Source organism: Lepisma saccharinum, chromosome 11 (assembly GCF_977018435.1).
Source record: "Lepisma saccharinum chromosome 11, izLepSacc3.1, whole genome shotgun sequence".
In the NCBI taxonomy this organism is placed as follows: domain Eukaryota; kingdom Metazoa; phylum Arthropoda; class Insecta; order Zygentoma; family Lepismatidae; genus Lepisma; species Lepisma saccharinum.
In genome coordinates, this window is record NC_139239.1 from 54,001,858 (window position 1) to 54,024,705 (window position 22,848).

General features: G+C 39.8%; 1 protein-coding gene across 1 annotated transcript; it reads right to left on the reverse strand.

Annotated features, from left to right (window-relative positions):
- Positions 1-1,158: 1,158 nt before the first annotated feature.
- Positions 1,159-16,798, reverse strand: LOC145994806 (uncharacterized). Its single transcript, XM_083131113.1, has 6 exons — positions 16,333-16,798; positions 12,770-13,800; positions 11,689-11,755; positions 11,207-11,263; positions 10,395-10,498; positions 1,159-1,525 (listed from the first exon to the last, which is right to left on the reverse strand). The coding sequence occupies exons 1-6, from the start codon at positions 16,354-16,356 to the stop codon at positions 1,261-1,263; spliced, it is 1,548 nt and encodes a 515-aa protein (XP_082987239.1). The 5' UTR covers positions 16,357-16,798; the 3' UTR covers positions 1,159-1,260.
- Positions 16,799-22,848: the final 6,050 nt, after the last annotated feature.

Genomic DNA, 22,848 nt, shown 5'->3' on the forward strand with positions numbered 1-22,848 from the left:
ATCCACTGTCACAAATCTATCACAGAACTGCTTCAGGTCTGCCCCCATCAGCTCCAAACCAGCCCTTGAACATTGAACTCTGTCTTTCTGTTGCTCACGGGATAACATTTTGGGGACCCATCGCGCTGACACCTTTCTGAATCCCAAGTGTTTATGCACAATGGTTTCCACTGAGCCTACAGAGATGTGCATGATGTCTGCTAACTGTTGCACCGTGATTCTTCTGTCAGCCATAATCATGTCATGCACAGCATCGAAGTTTTCTGGGGTGGATGCTGTTGTTGGAGGACCAGTACCAGGGGCCTGTTGACAGCTTTCCCTGCCGCAACGGAAATCGCGGCACCAGTTTTTTTACCACCTGGTAGGTAGGAGCCCCATCACCCAACACACTGACCATGTCCTCATGAATCTCCTTTGGGCTTAGCCCCTTTTTCTGGAGGTACTTGATGACAGCTCGTTGTTCGGTTTTCTCCATTTTTCAAACTAAGTGCCACCTCTCACACCGAAAACGAGAAAAACAAATTTACTATAGCACCTACGGTTCTGAAATTTTGCATATAGGCATCTAAGACATTAGGCTACAATATCCCCATCATTCATTGCAATTCATATATTTTAAGTATGCCGGGGACAATAATTATTGAATCGCCCACGTAAATACATAGCCTACTTTTCAATAAAAATGTTAATTGTTATCTAAAAAAAACAAATGAGCAGACACAAAAGACATAAAAAGACTTTGAAATTTTTATAAAAGTTTTTCATGTTACATTTCATTTACATGAGGAATATAATAGCTGCTTAAAAACTGCTATACGAAGACGTAATTTTTATTTTTAAAAAAGGGAGGGAGTGAGTCTTTCATTCATTTATTTCAGTGATCAGAGCCCTCCCAATAATTTTGACAAGTCGGCGCCCCTGTTCAGGACAAACACAAACATTCATGTCTTACCCGGAATTATAATGCGGAACCCCTGGTATCGTAGCGCGCTCTGCTAACCAATCCACCACAGAGGCTGAGTGATCAGTCTACGCAGATTTATTTCTCTTTTGCAGCCTTTAAGTTTGCCATCCTGCAGGATTGTTCTGGTCCAAATTTAATATTTTGCAATGTCGTAAGCACAAATATATTAAATATACATCTATATATGTTTGAAATAATATTTATTGTGAGGGTAGCTTCCATCGTGGAAACTTACAGTTCTTAAATATCATTTTAAATATAGACGTGGTTTCTTCTCTACACACAACGATCTTAAATCAGTCTCTTCGACCTCTCGTTCGTTGCCTTCTCGGTTTGGAAGTAGTCGCTCCTTGCTGTTGCTGTTGCTGTTCAGCTCCTAGCTTGAAGCCGACGTCTGGCTTGACGAAACAAGCGCAACAGGACGGGATCCGAAAGTGGTCGGTGACCGGTTTTCCCTCTCCGCTCAGAGCCACCAACTTTCTGTAGATGTATTTCTGCTTGCAGCTAGTGCTGTAGCCCTGAGGGAACCTTTCCGCCAAGCTGCATACACCACCTTCCTTCCTATTAAAAAGAGAAGAACATCAATTAACGAAAGATGGGAGCTCCGGAGGTCAGTACTTGAAGATAACAAACCATAGATCTCCAAGTCTTTTTCTCTTTTTTAAATTCAATTGAGGATTTGCTGCCTCATTGTATAAACATTTTCCCCCTACAGGAGACAAATAAAAGTTTTCAAGAAATTACTAATTGACTACTAATCGACAATAACTTGGATTTTGATACATATCTTTCCTAGGTGTAAATCTGCAAATACATGTTGAAGATAAACAAAAATACTGTCCATTTCTTAGAGAATTCTAGCAAAAGAATTGTCATCTTCTGCAAATGCTGGGATCATAACGCAAAGGTGTGATACAACAGTCTAATGGTATTAAATTCACTAAGTCTACACGACATACCACGACGATTCTAGAGAAATAGCTGAAAGAAGTATCAAAGATTATAATGGTGGCAAAGGGAGATATGCTCTGTGCCAGTGGCGACTTGACTACATGAAGTCCGCAATTTAAAAGAGATTTGCCCAAATGTTTACCAAATCTCTCCAAACCATTTGGGTTTGATTTTGATTTTTGTTATTTAGCGTCGCTTTTTTGCACTTTTCGCAAATTGTGGGGATGAGAATGACTGATGATATGATGAAGGGACACTTACAAAGAACACTCATGTCCAGGGTGTCGTGCGACTATAGCTCGACCACAAGGAAAAAAAACCTTCCGTCCAAAGCGTTCGCGCAACTTCCGTGCCGTTATCGGAGTTCGGGGCAGTGTTACCAGGTCAGATTTGAAAAATTCGGGAGATCGTTCCTTGGGAAACCAGAAGATCTGCTACAAAATCCGATGATCTAATAGTAGCTGATGAACGTCGTTCTTGGGGCGGAGGGGCGGCATAGTCGTGCTCACGGGGGGCAAGGGGAGTGGCGCTCATTGTTAACGGTGTAAACGTCACAGATACTTTTGTAACAATGGTGCTAAACCCAGCACCCTGTGTTTGGCGAAAATATTCCGAAGATCTCCATTTCAGGAGTGGACATGTTTCAAACAAAAGAAAGTAAACCGACCGAGTGAACCGACCAACATCTTTCATCTCTTCCGCATTTTCCGGTTAGAGGGTGCATGGAAAACACCCTCAAATTTGCCCTTTCTCAGCACCGACACAAGGGGTTTGCGATGCCTCTATTATCGCGAGGAATTTTTATGACAGGAAATGGTAGCTAACGTGCCGCCTTTCATTGTCGGCGATTTTCCACAATCTTTCAAGTCGAATGCTAACAAAAACAAATCAATTTGCCTTCTGCTGGTGTTCGGTGTACAGATATCGATAGGGGTGGGTACGCGTCCTGCACCATAATGAGAAAATGCATTACGTATGTGAAATATATTTGGTGAATTAGACAGCATGTCTTCCTCAATAATTCAAGATAGCAACGCTTATGCTAGGGTGCCACCCATCCTCCCCATATGCTAGAAATATACACACACACACAAACACATACATGTATAACATAATTTGCCCACGCTACGAAGTCAGTGTTTCCACCTCGTAAGGCAAGGACGTTTCACTGTGTTTGTGTCACATCATCCATTTCATCAGTTTTTCATTCATCCATATTGTCGTACTTACCGGTAGAGGCACAAAAGCGACGTAAAATAACTAAAAGAGAAATAGAGTTTAGGGTGGGATAAAATACAGCCATCTAAAAATAGCAATGTAGTAAAAGTAATAAAATAATGTCCTAGCACAATTGAGTAGCGTTTGACATAATTCCACAGTTCAAACAGCACTTTTCACTGCTGAGTGGAGTACAACTCCACATCTCCCTCCATGTTCAAGTAAGATGAGCAGGAAACGTGTTTTTAAGCTGCCCGTTGGAGGTTCCATAGCAATAGTTTATTAAGGATTTCTCCCGAGAAATCAATAGCCCTGGCAACGCTGACGTGAGCCAGCTGAATGTTCCTCCTGCCCCCCTGCCCTTTCCCGCACCCGCCGGCGCGATGTGCTTCTGCGCAGGTTTTTTTGCTTGTGGTTCCACTATAGCACATCGAGCGCAAAAGGAAATTTCGTACATCGAGCGCACACTTCCTGAACGACCTTTAAACGACCATACAACGAGCGCACACACATGTTACTACCTTTATCATTAAATGTCAATCTTCCCTCACACTTTTCTTTAGACTTGGAACTGGACAATGTGTAATCTAATATTCACAATAGTGGTTTAAAGGTTGTTAGTCTATTAGCAACGGCTTCGTCAGATATTTTAGGATTAATACTTTTTAATTCAGCACTCAGCTTCGTCAAAAACTTTCGCAATAATCTTTTCAATTGGCAATAGCCTCGTCACATAAGGTTAATGGCTTTCAACCAAACTTGGACACATATACGATAGAGCTCTCAGTCATGCCTTCAGTTTCAGCATATTTTTGTAGAAGGGCCTGTATGCGTCTGTCCGTTTCAATGTAATTGCGTCTCCTCTTTTTGCTTTGGATTCCCAAGTCTTGAGCCATCATCCTGCCGCATATCTCTTCCGCTTCTTCTTTCATGTTCTGGAGAAGTAGGTAAACGTTCGGATTCGGTGCTCCAACGATCCTGTTGAACTGGATTATTTGTCCGGTGTTTTTGGCCGGAAACATTCCATACATATTCTCGTTGTTCAACCGATGCTCCACAAAATACTCAAGGAATTTTGTTAATTTTAGATCCTGTGGCGCGCTCTCCATAATCCCGAGCCTGGCTTCGTCGACTATTTCTCTCGGCATCAACGCCAAAGCAGCACACATCATACATGTATTCCTAATCTCCTCGTTTTCTTTGTACTCCTTTGCTAAGCCTAGTTGCTGTATCTGCCTCCACAGACACTGGTTAAAATGATAATTAGAACCGGACACGAAAGTCTGCGGGAACACATCTCTGATCGTCTGTATCACCGCTACCTCAAAGTCCAATTTAACGGTTTTTGGAGACCAACCCCGACGTTTTTACGCTTCAAAAAGTTGCACATACGTCGATTTCTTCTTATCCTCCAGTAAGACGTACGCCGCTGGAAAAAAAATGTTTCTTTTTCTGAACTTCCACAATCAGCATGGATTGTATAAATCTGTTGAAACTGTTTAGAACAGCTTTTGAATGTGCCGTCTAAGAAGAAAGAGTCCCTGGATTGTAATAACTTTCTGCCACTGTCACTTCCAAATATCATGCATTTCTTTCCATTATCCAGAGTTATGTCGAACATAAGGAAGCTCGTCCCGTCGGAAAGTCGCAGCATCTCCTAATTGAATGAAATTTCGGAAATGTCGGCCGGATTTTGGGTAGTCCCCAGAGCTCTTCTGCGTTCTTGGCACAGATTGCCTTTCACGTTCTCGTATCTAGGAACTTCGGTCACCAATTCGTGCCCCCTGTTGAACAGTCTACCAAACTCTTGCTTGTAGATGGCGTTGACTGGCGTCGAAAGGTCCTCTCTGGCTCTTTTCCTGCACTGATAACTGATACTTGGTTTTCTTTACTTCCGACTCATCAACGTTTGGCACACATTGGTGAGGTGTCGATTCCAAAACATTGTTGTTCGATGACGTTTTCACTGAACCCTTGCACTTGAGTTGCCGTTCCTTCACACACCGCCAGTGGATAATGTTCTCAGTTTGACGTCCAACACGGTACCGATATCCGTCGAGCAGAAGAATAGGTTTACTCTTGTAAGTGTTGATTACTTCCATTTGAAAATCTATACAAAAACAAAACTCTTTGAATTACGACTTTCTCACTACAAATACTTTGCAAAGATTGAACCCACTTTACAAATTTCAATCTCCTCCTTGCCTGCACCTTGGATAGGGTGACTCAGTTATGTGACCACGTGCGCTCGATAAACGGCTTGTCTTCTGTGAGCGCTTCAAATACTGTGCGCTCGCAACATGTAATCATGTCCAGTCCGGGATTCGAACCCGGTGCCCCTGGCGTCGTAGCGCGCTGTGCTAACCACTCCGCCACGGCGGGCGGCTAAATTATTATTCTGTCCGCTGTAAGAACGAGGACAATGTAAACAAAATCTTATTGGCTGTTCGCATGGCAACTGTACAGGAATCTTGAGTGTAGGAATATAGTGCATTAAAAAAGCTACACCACTCAACGTAGCTACTACATTCAAGTTGTGGGATCTTATATTACGAGCTGAACAGCAGCGATCAATATTTTCATGTGCAAAATAGCACCAGAACTAACACATTGGAAAGGAAATATTTCTCAGAAGTCACGTGGTTTTGTTTACACTAACTTCGTTTTTTCAGTGGATGGTGAATAGTAAAATTATTTTGTCAAAGTGCCATCGAAGTCCAAGAAAGAAAAATTAAATTCTGATAGGAAAATTATAAAGTGCATCCTTTGATTAAAGAACTTCGTTCTAAAGAACCAATTGTATTAAAACTCGAGAGAACGTAAACATGGTGATTCTTCTTCCAGATAGCGACAAGACCGCGATTTTTTTGGAACTTTCTTAAGAGATGAAATGGAGAATATACTTGTACTCTGTAACGGCACCTGTCTTTCGAATTCCAAGCATTCAGTTTACATACAGTGTTTGAGAATGTCTTTAGTTTACAATAAGTTGTACTTTATGAATTCTGAAAAAGCGTTCAAGCTCTCCGATGTGTCTATTTGAAAATAAGCAAGCTACATGTCCATCTGTTGGTTGACTTCCGACCTGTTCTTCTTGCTCTTGAAATTATTGTCTCCTGAGCAGGCCCGTATCCAGAATTTTATTTAGGGGAGAAGGCTCATCCCTTATCAGCAACCGCCATCTAAAGGCAAGAAAGTGGGGGATAGAAGCACTGAAGATGAATTTCTCAGTATTATAGAAATATGTTTAATTCTGCCAAGGAAGTAAAATTAATTACCACTATTTAAATTAGATATTTGTAGGATTTCGGTCGAGTTGAGCATCCTAATTCCCCCTAGCTATGTGCCCGCTTGTAAGCATGCAATGCGATGGTATGAGCTTTGATTGTGCTTCATTTTAAAATATATTGGCTTCGAGCTTTGTCATAGAAAAACTTAGGTTGTACTACTACTAGGAAAGCAATGCGAATATCTCGATTCGTGATTTGAACCTAGGTGGCTCTAGTAATGTTTATTCACATTACAAATCATAGATATGCAAAACAGGACTTGGGATATGCAGAAGAGGGATCATATTTTGCAGAATTGAGCTAAAATTAAAATTGTACTATATTACATGCAAGAAATTTTGTCATGACAGCAAGTAAATTAGGAAAAACTTTGATTTCCCACGTTGGTTGGGAAACAGTTCCCTCTCAAAGTTCCACATATATAATATTTATTAAATTTATATTTGTATTGGGATTTTTGAGTGACTGTCATATCGTATAAACCAGCGGTTCTTAAACTTTTTTCTCATTGTACCACTTAGTCTTAACTAAACGTCTAATGTAACCCCACCATAGGTTTTCTCTGAATAGTGGACTTTAGGGAATTTTTATTTGCAGCCTGATTAGTGGGACGTTTGTGATGTTGGAGGCGTGTATCCGCAACGGAACAAAATGGCACTCAGGCTGTATGGAGAAAGATGGCAAATGAATAAACATTAGAATCCTACGTTTATTATTTTATTAGGTGTTCCTACGTTTACAATCTTTATGATTAGTTACAAGAATAAAAATGTGAAACACACGTATGCTAAGACGTAAAGAAAACAACTTTAATTTTAATATATTTTTTCCGGAGTTGTTGAAGAAAAGCAAAGAGCAAAAATATGTTTGTAAACAAACTATCAAGCACAATTTTCGATACAATACAATATTTGTTCAATGCGTTGGGGATTCAAATCCGGGGATCGGGGAGCCCATTCCACAGATCTCCTACGTTGATGGAAGTTCTCATCCAGCCACTGACGTGCCTGCTACCATAAAGAGGCGGTGCTCCGTCTTGCAAGAAACATTGCGGACGCGACCGAATTAAGTGCAAGTCGGGAAGTAATTAGTCTCCCGACATAGCCAGGTATTTCTCGCTGGTGAGAGTGCCTTAAAAAATGTAGGGGCTCAGGATGCGGTCTTTCCACGGATCACACCACAACATGATGCTATTCGCCTATGGTGCGGGACGTTTGGGCCACCCTTTAGATTTGGAACGAGTATTTTAATTTAAGGCATATGAAACAAAGACAAGAGTGTCAGGGACAAAATCAGTCTTATGTTTGTGTTCAGTGTTAAAGCTATGAAGCCTTCTCTACACACCTGCAGCAAAACTGTTGTCGCTGATCGCTTACCCGGGTACGCGTATCACAGTTTGAGAACCACTGGTATATATTACTAATTAGTTCAATATGTCGTCGAGAATATTATTCTTGGTGCTACAGGATGTACAGCCACCGGCAATAAAATGGAACACCCACATCCTGAAATACAGTAAATCCTCGTTAATCCGGACTAATGGGGGGGATAAGTTAACCGGTTTAACGAAAAGTCCGGATTAACTAAAATAACCTAAAAGAACAGTAGAAAGAGTGCATTGAAACTCCGTTTATAGCAACAAAACACATTTATTATGGTGTATTTAAAGGGCATAGGCATACAGTACAGTACAAAGTCTGCGGGAAACAGAATTTCATCAGTGGTTGACTGCCTTTTCTTTGGGAAGTTCTCTTGTCGACTTCTAGCCACATTTAGAACTTTTTTTCTTTTTTTTTTTCCTTTTGCCTGTCCGGCTTATCGGACTCCGGATTAACAAGGTTTTACTGTACTGGCTTCCCTGCAATGTGTTATGTGTGTTGCCTAGAGTTACTCAACACACAACGCAACAGTATTTCGGGATCTGGGTGTCCCACTTTTATTGCCGTGGCTATACGTATCAGGACAATCAATTTACACAAATTAGTCGTCACTCGTATTCTCCATGACACGAAAATAACAACATAATTACAAAAAATAACGGTTCTGGTAAATGTAGCGCACAATTTCCATTTAAATCGGGAGAATTTTTTAAAATTTAATTCAAGGTGACTTTGGCAAGTAGCTGTAAAGTGAATTCGATATAATCCTTTCTCGAGACATTTAAGTGTGAAACTTCAGTCTTCCTCGAACAAGGGAAGAAGTTTCTTGCGCAATCGCTGTAGCCTTGAAGAGGAACCTGTTCGGATGCGACAGTTCTTTCTCACCTTTGTTCGACGAGGAAAACGCGTTAAAGTAGAAACATAACGTTCGGCGCTAAATGTTCGAGAGTCTGTTGTTTCATCGCGTTGTTGTTCTTGCTCTTTTATTTCCGTGATGATCGAACGATAACAATTCGGAGTATGATGCGTCTGCACGTTACGTCATTATCATAAGACTACTGAAAACGAGTCGCACAAGTTTTAAAATCAGAGTTGGGGTGTAACGTAACGGAAATAACGTGTTACGTTTTCGCTATTTGCGTTAGTAACACGTTAACGAAATTTTATGGGTAATTGTAACGGGATTTCGTTACTTTACGTCACCTTCTGAACTGGAGGATCTTTTTGCCAGGACGCAACAGGTTTTGCTGCATGGTGGCGGCAGACACTTTTGTAGGGGGAGGGGTCATGCTGTTGATAAATTTTGAATGAATATAATTATTATTATTATTATTGTACAATAATAACTTTAGTCCAATTTATATTATTATTACATTGTCCTTGGGAAGACTTTTACTACAGCCACAAAATGAGTGAATAACAAGTAGCCTTCATTTTTTAAATTTTTTTTATACATATGCAGTTAGTATTCTGAAATGCTCTTACTGCATTTTTACACTTTTTCGATCTAACGCATATTTTCTTTTGTTATTCTGTTCGAATACTAAATACTTTATGTATATTACTAAGTATAAAGAGATCAAGCTTTCTATTTTTTGTAAAATGAAACTATAATGCCTATTTCCAGGCAGGGTGGGCGGACTGGTTCGGCCCTCCACCCCTTCCCAACGCACATGCATTGTTGTGTTATCTTCAACAGTAAGAGTTACATTCTACAGTTATTCAACTCTGTTTAAAATTGAGGCACATTTCAATGGCTCAGATCCCACTATAAAATGTGGGTCCAGTTCCTATTACGATATCTGAGCATATCGGACTTGAAAAATACAAGGTGGATGCAGGGATGTCGTTAGGGAAGTGGCCAGGGGGCAGTTGCAATTATGCCCCCCAACAAAATTGTATCTATTAAATATTACTCTACATTAATACTATATACTTTTCCTGTAAATGTATTATCAGCTGGACCACTACGCGGGAAACAAATTTGTTGTTTTGAAGAAAATCGTCAAAAGCAAATATAGGCACCACCCTTTCGTTGCTTACTGGTTTATAACGAAAGTCATGTAATCTTCCTGCCTTGCCTCAAGTTCCTAGAAACCAGAGATTCGAACCTTTGTTGTAAATTACTCTTCCCTTACCGATGGAATCAAAGTCTTCACCGAACGGTCGACATGGGGATCGAGAGATACACGGGGAGTTCTCCTACAACTGATAATATTCTGAGATTTAAAGTTTCTTTCGAGTTGCTGTGGGTGCGGTCAAAGTGTATTTGTTCATGTACGGAAAGAGATTTAAAGTGTTGCATTTTAAATAGATAAATTCATATTTTTATGATAAATTTTACATATGAATCAATTAACTTCGACCTGGCAAAAATTAACCATACTAACGTCTATGCTTTTTGTCCGTTAATATAGCAAAATATAGTTTCATACGCACAAATTTCAGATTTGGTCCCCCCAAACTGAATAACCTAGCTACGTCCCTGGGTCGATGTGTAGTCCGAGAACATTAAATACAGAAAAATGATTTGGACGATATATCATCTCCCAAATAATTTAATCCTGTGACTGTAAAGATGTATCTACTCACATGCATCTTTCCACTCGCACACCCTGCGAGTACTCTCCTTGGTTCACTACGAACATCCATTGTTCGTCTTTGTTCTCTGCTACTTTCGGATAAACGATTTGCTCCTAAAACAAACAAGAAAAGGATTAGTTTATTTTTGTCTTATCTGCCTTTATTCCTTAAAGTGGTTGCAGGGTAGTATGTGAGAGGTGAATGAGGGGGATTTCCTTTCTCTAGTTTCTGCTAAATTTTGGTACTTTGGATACAAGGCAAGGGCACGTGGAGATGTGGAGGCACTTTGAAATAAATACAGAGAGGTCTCAGAAAGACCACACCACAATTTGGTCAACTTTTAACGTCAGTGGCGCCGACTTAGGGGGGGGAGGTGGGAGGCAAGGCACTTGTAATTGTTACAATTTTCACTATAGTGGTGTTCAACATTGTACAGACATCAGCAAAAGTAATAATTGGCGAATCGCCCACCACCATTTTCACTTGGGTTCTCCCCGATGGCGCAGTGGTAGCGTCGTCGCCTTGTAATCAAAAGGTTCCGGGTTCTTTATAGTGGTTCGGTTAAACTGTAGGTCCAGTCCCGATTAGCATTATTGTGCATAAAATGGACTTAAAAACATCAACTCAATCAATCAATCAAAATCAGAGGCCATTATCTGTTTCCCATTAACAGAATTACGTCCCTTAAAACAAGGTAGGATATAGAATAAGACACGCAATGGACAGTTTGTCTACGATTATCTTTCGCGTTGGCTACACATAACAGTGTGACATTTTAAACATGTATTCCTATTGTTAATCAACTAAGGAAATGAGATTACCTCAGACTGGCATAATTCTGTTTCGTCTTGATCAGAAATACGAGTTCCCAAATCAATCTGAAAATAACAAAAACAGTAATTAGTATTTGTGTTGTTACACTAGAAAGCATGTATTGTATGAATGAATGAAGTTTAATTTACATCAATAGTAAGACACGAAGGATACACTGCCTTCTGAAAAATTGTTGGTATAATTTGCCTTCGTCAGTATTTTGTGCATAATTATATACACTTATTTAAATCAACCAGTAATTGCCTAATAACTTTTAGTTACATAAATTATTTTTTCTGATTAAAAGGTTGAATTCCCAATGAGGTCATATTTCAGTGGTTCACATGACACTTGATACTGTAGGTCCGCTCCCATAAGGATCTGTCGCCACGAACTTTTGAATTACTTATGTCAATATGTCGGTAGATTTTTGTTCCGGTTACAAGAATGAATAGAATTATTATTACTGAGCTGTTAGAATGATACTCACGGTGTCATTTTGGAAAAGCCTAAAAATGTTGACTTTTTGAATACTCAAGACGTTGGCCAGGTAAGTGCTGAAAATAAAAGAAGAAATATCAGAAAGACTTAATATCAACAATTTCTCAATTTATGAAAAGTTCGTAAATTTATGTTTACATATTTTAAGAATAAACTCGCCTTCAAAACTTAGTTTTTCTCTTAAATAACATTTGAGGCACATTAGGGACTCTGCCCAAAGTATACACACTTCTCACAATACCTACACTGTCTACGAGCTGTAGGCAGAATATAAAAAGGCTCTTATTTCTCCATCTCATTAAACATGCGTGTTAAATTCAATAACAAATGCTAAGAATTACCACACTTTTTAAAAAGTATATTTTCAGAGCATCAACATCACGCTAAGCGTACTATTCAAAATTTTGTAGCAATAGATTTAAAGCAATTTTTAGTAAATATTCCTGCCATGATAATTTTAGAATAAGTCACATTCTAATTCCGAAAAGCAAGCATTTATTTCATTTATGGTCAAGAGATGACTCTCAGAACCCTTATTGATTTTAAAATGAGTGCTTCAGTTATATTTCATACAAGAAGTAATTATCAATCCCTGTTGAATGCTGAGAATAAGATTCGTTTCAGATCCTAAACTAAAATTACAAAACAGTTCTAGATGGACAGTTATTAGGAATTGTACTTTAGAGTATATTTATAAATATAAATAGTATTTAGTCTTAACAGCAGAAAGCAATTGTACTCGTTATATGTATATGCTTAATATGAATGGTAAAGATAACAGTAAGGAATAGGCAAATTGTCCATCGCTATTTTTGTTCTTTTTACATTTTCTGATTATTATTGTGGGGGGGGGTGGAATTGTACTTGTACTGGAGCAGAGTTTGTTCTATTTGTACTCCAGTTTTTTGTTTCAATTATTGAGCACCACGTTGGGGAAAGCAGAATAAATGAACATGGTAACGGACAATTTGCCTACTATTGCATTTGCTGTTTGTTGTACGTACAAGTTGTTCTTAAAAGCTTGCTTGAAACTTCTTCACGTGAACTAAAGTCACCAAATTGAACGTTACCTCGGATACTCATCTGTGGCGGTGCAAAAGGTGCTTCCTCTTGCACAGTTGGGTCCGAGCTTGCCAATGGTGGGAAGAAACCTTCTGTCCGGAAACACGATATCCGAATCCGTTTGATTTCTTGGCAACGGTTTGACGCCTCGAGATGGAACTTGACCTTTGCTACTGGGTTGGTGTGTTGTCTTGGTGCCGGACTCTGGTACCCTTGTGGTACCGAGCGGACGTTTGGTGGTCGTCGAGTGTAAGTTGCCCAGAGTGGCAGGTCTTCTGCTGGTGCGGTGGCCGCTGGTCAATGATGGTCTACCGGTCAATCCCATGGGCCTTGCTGTGGTGTGTTCGTGCGAGAGGGATCCTGGGAAGTTTGCTTGTGACGTTTTGTACGTTTCTGTCGTAGGATATTGATGACTTGGTCTTCGTTGTTGATGATTATTCTGCTTTTGTCTGTGACTGGTTCTTGAAATATTTTGGTGAGCGGCGCTTGTTTGTGTCGGGCTATCATGCACGGTCTTGTGCGCTGTCGACTGATAAACAGTTTCAGTCGAACTACTTGCAGACGCTAGCGAATCCATCGTACCTAAATACGGTGTACTTCTTGAAGACAATTCAGTATTTTGGGTCACTGCTCTTTCAGTCGAGATCTGTTGGTTCCTTCTGCTACTTTGGCCTGTCACTGTCCTTGTACCTTGTCCAATACGTCGCCTCGTTTCCGTTTTAGTAACAGCCAATGGGATAACCGTTGTAGTTCGCCTATGATTCTGTGGTGCTTGAGAGGAACGTTCCGACGTCGAGGACCCTGAACTACTTTCTTTCCCGAGTATCCTTGAGCCATGAGTTTGAATGTGTTGCTGTTGAGGGTGCTGATTCGGCTGATACAAGCTTACTACACCCACTGCTGCGTTCTGCCTAATCATGGAGTCCTGCTGTTGACCGAAATAACCCAACTGTTGCCTCAGTGAACCTTGCGGGTAGGTTCGATACAGGAAACTTTGTGGATTGGCTGTGGCTTCTACTACCAGAGGGGTCAAAACAACCTGCAGATATAATACAAAATAGAACCAGTAAATATCAAAAAATATTAATGCAGTTGTTCGACAGAATATACGTACACAGAATAATTGTGTAAAAGAGAAAACCAATTATGCAGTCTGTCATTTGTGAGCTCCCAAGGAATTAGAAGAAACAGTCTACTTTTGTAGCCGGCTAGGAGTATACTCGTTCATAATGTCGACGTCTAGAAATGCTTCACTGGCCTCCTGGATCACCAGATGTAAATCCTGAGTTTCTTGTGGAAGAAATGCTAATTACGTTATCGGTCTGCTACTATCCCAGAACCTAGCTAGACATAAAAAAGACGCATTTTCAACTCTATCGATTCGATATCCAATGTTTTAATGGTGCAGACGTGGATAGGAATTGATTATTTTCTAGATATCTACCGCGTCGCAAAGTTTGTTCAAAGTTCACAGCATATTTCAGTCCAATGTATGCTCGCATAGGTTAATCGAGACTGGACTACAGGCTACAGGATCCAAACCACTGTGTCTCCACCGACTATCGAACCGGAATCTCTTGCCTACAAGGCGAAGGTGTTACCATTACTCCATGGGGTATGGCTCATCTCGCCATAAAGACACTTAAATCGAATATATGTGAACCTACGTAAAGGTTTCCCTCTCTTGGCCTTATTACTCTTTGTAAGTTAATAAATTAATAATTCAGTTTCATTTTGCAACATTCGTTATACACAACAGTTTATTTATCATGAGGCACCAGAATAAAGTCATAAAAATTAATAAGTAATTAATTTTATATCTTGGCAAGGTGACCCCTTTCTCTCCCATCTAAGTGTACGAATGTCCAACAAGGTTCGTCGCCTAATATGGTTCACATGATCACATAAGAGTCCGTGTGTGCATTGTAAATTAGTTATACGTTTAATACATAGACAGTATAATTGGATAATGACACTTTGCTTCATACTCAGATGTTTATGCAAAAGCTTCCACAGCCTTATCAGTTAATGAGTAAGCATATTTGGCAGTGCTTCTACAACATTTAATAACTTTCTTATTTAGTTTGTTACACTGGAGCAGTCGTTGATCATCGAAGCAGTTGAACAGAATTCTTTGTGTGTTACAGAAATATATTTTCTAAAGGGCGGGAAACTCATCCAAAACTGTGAGAATGGCAATACTTCTTACATTTTGTTCCAGAATACTATATATATAGAAGGATAGTCTGCGGTAGGGTAGGGCGAACAGAATATTTGATATTAACAAACTAATGAAAGTATATCATCATTAAATGATTCACGTTCTCAGGCGAACATGGAAATTCATATAGTTTTGTTGGCAGATGGCAGCATAAATAGACTTGAGTATCATGTTTACTTTCCTAATTTTTAAACAATTTCCAGTTTAGCTAAAAGAGAATTTATTGAATTAAATTGAATTTTCTTACCACACACATTTTTCTTCTTAAAAAGAGATAATTGAAACATGATTAAGTGATGATATTGGTTCAATATCAACTCAAAATGTTTTAAAAGACGCAATACATTTTACATTTGTATGTGTATGGAAGCGGCTCCGGCGCCCACCCAGCGTCGAATAACATGGGTACCTGGGGGAAACCCTGGTGGGTAAAGGTGGTCAGGGGCGTGATGCTGATCACATCACCCCCACTCACGACCGGATCAAGAAAGTGTGGGGCGTTACCCCCACACCCCCTATACGCCTTCATGGCGTAGTGCTATGCACAGGGGATCACTTTACCTTTTTTTTTGTGTATTACAAGAGAATTGTGGTGAATCTGCAGCATTTAAAGCAACATAATTATCACGTCTCGCCTATAGTTATTTTTTAAAATTAAATATCTTACAAATGTATATGTGAAGCACAACATAATTTATTTTTCTCTGTCTAGTTGTCTGTTAAGAAAATAATAATGTCATTACATGTTAATGTTTTGATGAACCAAGAAATGATTTCTTTCAAAAAAATCAAGGAATTGTTGGTAGCTCGCCCTGTATTTTCAAATGTAAAAGCAGCACCATCGCTCGGTGAATTTGGCGATCTCTGGCTCAGCACAACCAAATTATGGACGAAATTATGCTGGCTTCGCCACAGGATGAAGTTTGGCAGTGAATAGCCCCATTGTTCTGGCGATGCTGGATTATTACCAAAATTTCTTGAGAATCTCCCACCGGGAATCGAACACCAGACTGCTCGCACCAATGGCGGGAGCGCTCTTTTCATATTTTATGAATGTTCTAGTATTCACTTTTACTTTTTAATTTTCAAGTATCCTTGTCTGACCCAGGAATCGAACCCGTAGCGCACTGCGATGACCACCCCCCAAGGAGATCGATGTAACATACAAAGCAGAATAACACACAAATAAGTTGCTATTTAACATGTGACTGTACATAAACATGAAACAAAAAGAAGCAAAACATCACAGGTTTTTCCATTCTAAGACAGTGGCAATTAAAGTAATTAACTGCTATCACGCAAATTAACTGGTCTAATTACTTCACGTTCCATGCAATTACATGTACTTACCAGGATGGCCTGTAGGTGGTGCATCTTACAGTGCTGCTTAACGTCTCAGTCCACGGCTTTGAAGTGTGCTGTTTGCACGTGTCAGAGGGATCTGTTCAATACACTTTCAGGAGAGAACAAACAAGTTTCACTATTAATAGCGCTTCTCTGGAAAGACCCCATCACAAAGGCGTCTACTGTAACAATGCACTCTCAACACATCTACTACTGTAATTATTGGAGCTCACAATACGTTCTATTCGGCCTGGTCGTGTTGCAGAATAAAAAGATAATGTTAGATTGATGGTTGCTAGAACATGGCTTGCATCTTGGGAAGTCCCAAAATGTGACAGTGCTGTTAGGGTGGGGCTCAATAAGATGGTAGGGTTTGGAGATTATCTTGTACCGTGTGACGTATTCGCAGACTGCCTAGGGCGCGTTGCTATGGTGATGCCGGAAGAGACTGCAGCTTCTGCCTTAAGGTATGCACTGGTTGTCCGTAAATAACGTCAGAAGTCCTTGACCTGTAGCAGCTGTCGTTCTGGTTCGGCAGCTGTCGGGAAGAGAAAGTTAAAGGACTCTTCCACCAGGAAATCTATGCACAGAAACTAGTAACTGACCTCAACATGATGATACTTCCAAAATTTGTCCTCGACGCTCTGGACGAACCTCACAACCCGAGACCAACACCCAAAAAACTCAGCGGATCCTTAAGATGACCACCTTCAATCACGTTCATTAGGTATGGAAGTCACGGAGTCGCAACCTGAGCAAAATCTCATGCATTCGCTTCTCTTACTTGGTCCGATTGGACGCCTCGGGAAACCACGTGCCCACATCAATTCCATTGCGTAATAATTACGTCCCCGAAAGACAAAAGAAGGGTGAAGTGGTTGGAGGTGTTGACATTCGCTGGACTTTGCCTTAGACATGTTTTCTTCATTTGCAGTAATGGGCTTTGCTGTGATGTCCTGGGGTCGTAAACATAATTGTATTTTCTTTTGATGTGCGACGTGTGGTGAATTCCTGGTACCACAGCTATTTATTGTTCTTTGCGTCAAGTAATCAGTTCTGTTGGTGGTGTTTTTTTGTTTTTTTTTTACAGTCTGGTTAACCGCAACGAATTGGTAAAGTGGTTTGAATGTTGAAGACCGTAAACGGCTTTCATAAAAGGTATATTTGAAGTAGTGTTGCCCACGAGACGAGACGAGACGAGACTTAGGTTTGTCTCGTCCCGTCTCGCGAAAATGCCGTCTCGTGAAAATGCCGTCTCGTCTCGCCCCGTTTTGTCCCGTCTCGTTTCGTAAAGTAATGCAGGATATTATGCCAACAAAAGTTAAAATTGGAAGACATGACAAAATATTATTCCCAAAAGTGGGTAAAACCTTAAATTATTTTGTTCACTGTATAGTGAGAATAAATATGGTTCGTTAACCATAAGGACATTTAATCTAATATATAAAAATGGATGTATGTGTGTGTGTGTTTGTGTTTGTTCCGGCATAACTCTCGAACACCTGGATCGATTTCAACCAAACTTGGTACACGTATCACTTGAAATCTCGAAAGAAATCCTGTGGGAGTAAGACAGCCCTGGGGGTGGGAGTGGGGAGGGGGTGACATGTAAAAATAATCGAAAACGACCGATATTAGTGTGGAATCCATAGTTTCCGGGGTCGGTAAGATGAGAGATACCTCGAGAAAATCATTACTGACCGCGAGGGGGTTTCGATGAGGAAATATTACAATTAGCAAGGGAGGTTACATGTCAAAAATCACACCACTTCCTTCCATGAGAAGACTACAAAAATTGCTTTAGGTCCGTTCCTTAGATGGCACGATTTTATGTTGAATATTCCTTATTCCATGTGCGGGAATAATCGTGTTGTGAAGATAACAACTATTGTATGTCTTACTGAACTGTTCAGTGTGGTATTTAAGAAATTTCCAGTGGGGGAAATTCTACTGACTGTCTAGGGACAGCGTGAGATAATGACTTTATGCCATATAACATTTCCCCCCATGGATAAAATTTATCAAGCAGAGGGGGGATACAAGTACCCAGAGGGGGGAAATCCACCATCCCCCCTACAAATACCACCCTGCGCGTTATAGCAGTAGTTTTTACTTTAAAGGCGTTAAATATATTTAAGCTGTTTTAAGGATAAACAAATAATAAATTTCGTTACTATGGAAAAGCAAACAAAGCCCGCAATTTTCGTAATTTTCGTAAGGTTTACAATATTTTTCATACATTTTCCATTCAAAGAAATTATCGAGAATACTTCTCTCTCACAATATTTTTATACAGATAGATATCTGAATCGGTATTTTAGCAAAGTACTTCTGTTTGGAGTACTATTACAGCTTAAAATCATTAAGCTTGAATACATTGCAAAATGGAAGTAATACTGGATTTCGGAAGAGTATAAAAACTAAATAAGATAGCCTTTTTTATGTAATAGACGCTGATTTGGGTTTCCAAAGAATATCCTTTACTCCGAGTAAATAAATATTCGCAACTGATTATTTTGTTTGTATTTTTTTCGAAACTTTCGAGACGAGACGAGACTTTCCACGAGCCGTCTCGTCCCGTCCCGTGTATCGTCTCGAAAACGAGACGAGACAGGTGATCAGTCTCGTCTCGTCTCGAATTTTGAAACGTTTGTCCCGTCTCGTGTCTCATCTCGTTTTCGAGACGGGACACGAGACGAGACATGTCTCGTCTCGTGGGCAACACTAATTTGAAGTTACAAAAGTTATCAGTAGCTCCAACGGAGAAAATAAACACATGGCGATCACTTTTCTGTTATCCTAATAAAAATAACACAGCCTCATACACAAATAACTCAGTAAAGAGATTTCAACGCATGATTGGAAATAGAAGGTTCAGCCAGGGGCTGATATCATCGTGAGCCCCTCCTTCTCTCCCCCTGCATGCAATTTCACTTACAGCTTTTAGGAGTGCTTCCCTGTTGTCGTAGTACATACGTCGTCCTCTTTTAATGAAGGAACCCGTGTTTCTATACTTGGTGGAGGCTCATATTAGAACTTCGGCTCTCACTCTAAACTGTAGGCCCAGTCCCGATTTGGCTATCTGCGACAAACAACTTTTTGGCCAATGATATGGAGACCCGTCTAAAGCATTTTCTCATCAGTGAACACTGAACAGTGAGGCAGCCCACTTCGCAGATGAAATCCCAGATCCAAAGCCCTTCCGTTCATCCCTCCTAACACGGCACGTGGTCTGTGGTCCTAATTGTAATTGACAGGCTTGGCATCGTGTCAGAACTACTCGTATACCGACAAAATGTGGAAAAATGGGCAATCATTTTCTCTATATTTCGCCACAAGTGATGAAAATGGTAATTTTACATTACACTTATTTTAGGTTCTTGAATTTTTGTTTTGTTATATTCACACAGGATAATCGGGACTGGACCCACATGTTAAAGTTGAATCCGAACCACAATATGCCTCCACCTGGTATCGAATTCGGAACACCTTGATTACAAAGTCGACGATTACGATTGGGGGGCCACTATACTTGTTTCACTGCGACGAGGATGCATGATGATTAGATGAACGGTTTTCTTTCTTTCCCTTTTCTACCTCATGGGCTAATCGCCACGATGAGGAGGGATGATGACACAATTGATTGATAGGCTGAAAGCAAAATTAAATGCCCACTTTATCAAGGGCTTGAACCTGCGATCTCAGGCTTCTCATGTTGATTTTGACCCTTTTCAGAAGTGTTTTGTGTACTTTACTGCAACCGGTGTATCCCGAGAATGTGAAAGTTTATTTCCAAGTTTACAAAACTGAAAGTGATTCTATCTAGATTCATCTATGTAGATCACACAATACCATTGAAATCGTTGACCCTACAACACTCATCTTGGTAAAGAGTTCCATTCGGAATTTCACCTTGCTGAAGGACGCATTGTTGATTTGAACATAGTCATGGAGAAAAGGGTCGCCTCCTATGTTCGCAACATTCTCAACGTAAGAAAACGTCACAATTTACGTCAGCAATGCTTACGTCACGTTTCCATTAGCCTGAGGTCAGTTGCACAGCGGGAGAGAACTATCAAACTATGTCTTCCACTACGTCAACGATTCAAGGACTGCCCAAGGTAACCTCGTAAAACCCGTCAGAAACCCTGTATTCGATATGTGATCAGGGATTAATGCCGACGTAATCTACGTGCAGGTCGGACAGGACAGTAGGTGCAACTCTCTCCCAGGATCCGAATGATCAATTGGGGCGCGCAGTAATATTTCTAATCAGCATAACCAGTTGAATCTGGATTTCCCAGAACTTCTGGTTCGTTTGATACGGGAATCTCTCCTCCGTATCTTGATTGATTGCAATGAGCATTTTGTCTTTGGGCAGCTTTATGTATGCATTAAACCAATTTAAGAGGAAAAACCTTTTAGTTAATTGGAACTATACGATGTGTAAGGAGTGACCATAGCTGAAGGTTTCCGAATTCAGTTATTGATTCATTTGCTTTATTTTACTTCGCTTTTCTGCCACTTTTGGCTAATCGCGAAGATGAGGATGAGTGGTGAAAATATGAAATTGATAAAAGGACAATTAGAATCACAAAGGACAGCACATAATACAAGCACCACAGAGTATTGTTTTAGCTGTGAGAAAAGACGCCAGAACCTCTTTAGTCTGGACAATGTAGTCCAGGGTGTACTACGTGGAAGTGAGGTTTACATTTGGTTGTGTCCTGAAAGGATCACCCCTTACACGGCGTCCAGAGAACAGCCAGTAAAATCCTCTTTGGGGCTTTATGCTGTATCCTGTCTACCAGTGTGTAGTTAGAGCTTTGACCTCTTCAGCCTAACCATTGCCTATTTTCGGGGAGAACAAAAGTATAGTTAAAGTCCTTGCCTTGACTCATTCTCACCCAACAGGTCGGTAGGTGCCAGGGCTTGTCTCGAAATTGATACCTTCCTGGAGATGAGTCCTACTCGAAAGAAGAGGTATTTAAAGTGCTGAAACTTCAATCAATCATTTGAATTATTATTGTTGTCGGTTGTAGTACCAGACGTCTAGAGCCGCAGTGGTCAGTGCGGCAGTCGACTTGCTACGACGCTGGGATTCCAGGGTTCAATTCCTGACTAAGACATAGATGTTTGTATTTGTCCATCCTGCTGCAATTCGAAGAATAAAAGTAAATGAGGAGTCAATATTCGGCACAACTGTTTATATACAGGGTGGCCCAAAAAAGGTAACCGAAATGTAGAACCGTTCTACAATTCAGTTACCTTTTTTGGGCCACCCTATATATTTTACATTTCATACTATTAGTATGCTGGAGTGTATAGTTGTTCTATTGTTTAAGTAACTCTCACACATGTCCGTCAAGGAAACTTTTGAAATTGGGAGAAAATGTTAGTCATAAAGAGTACATTTTGAGACTTACTAATTAAAAATTTCATTTTGGGAATTTTGAAAGCTCGTGGGACCATTTATTTATTGTATTAATGTTTCCAACTATTGTACTTTCTCTATGGCAAAATACCTATGGATAAGCTTGAACACTTTAGAATCTATTATATTTTTTTACATTGTTCCCGTTGTCCGTGTTCCCTTAGTAATTTGCTGACAGCAAATGAACTGTCTTTAAAATATGAATGTTTCCGGCATAATGGTTAATACCTAAAATAAAATAATTAAAAACAAGTAATAGTGAAAACGATATGCCATAATGTATCTAATAAAAGCTAGGAATTACAGAAAACTGGAACTGCTACTTAAAAAATAATGAAATAAATTTTGATAAAATTACTTAATCTTTACTTAAAGATTATTCAGCAAGACATAGGATAAATTCATATAATGATTACAGAATTATCAATCCAAATAACATAAAAGAGCAAAACTTTAATTACAAAGATTGAATAAGAAAGTGCTTTAAGAGATTTTCAGCATTTGTATTTCAAAACAAGGAAATGAAGAAAGGTTAGAAGTCAAATGACAAGATGAGGAGAAAGAAGAAGTGAACAGATTTGACTATCTTCAAACAATGACTACAAAAACGGAAAAGTAGAAGAAGAAATAAATAACACAGCTGTAAAAGGAAACCAAATATATTAGCGAATAAGCAACACAATAGTAGTGGAAATACTAAGGAGATACAGGATAAGTCTAAATTAAGGATTTACGCTCCAAAAGTAGAGTAACAACAACAGAGATGAAATATCTCAGAGGAGTGATAGGAATAACTAGAGGAGATAGTGTTAGAAATTCTAAAATGAGAATAGCTCTAAATAAAATCAGTTGATGAGATAGTAGAGAAGAACATTAGGTTGGTATGGTCATCTTAGTAGAAGGGAAGAAAGGGAAAACCAAAGCAAATACTGGAAGTGAGGTGAAGAGGTAGGAAAGAAAAAACACCTAGAATAGAATTGGAATAATATCTGTCAGAGATGGTTACTAAAAGAGGGAAGGCCGAATTGTTAGTTAAGAGATTGTCTCAAGATAGAAAATATGTAGGTGATGGCTGAGGACTTCAACGC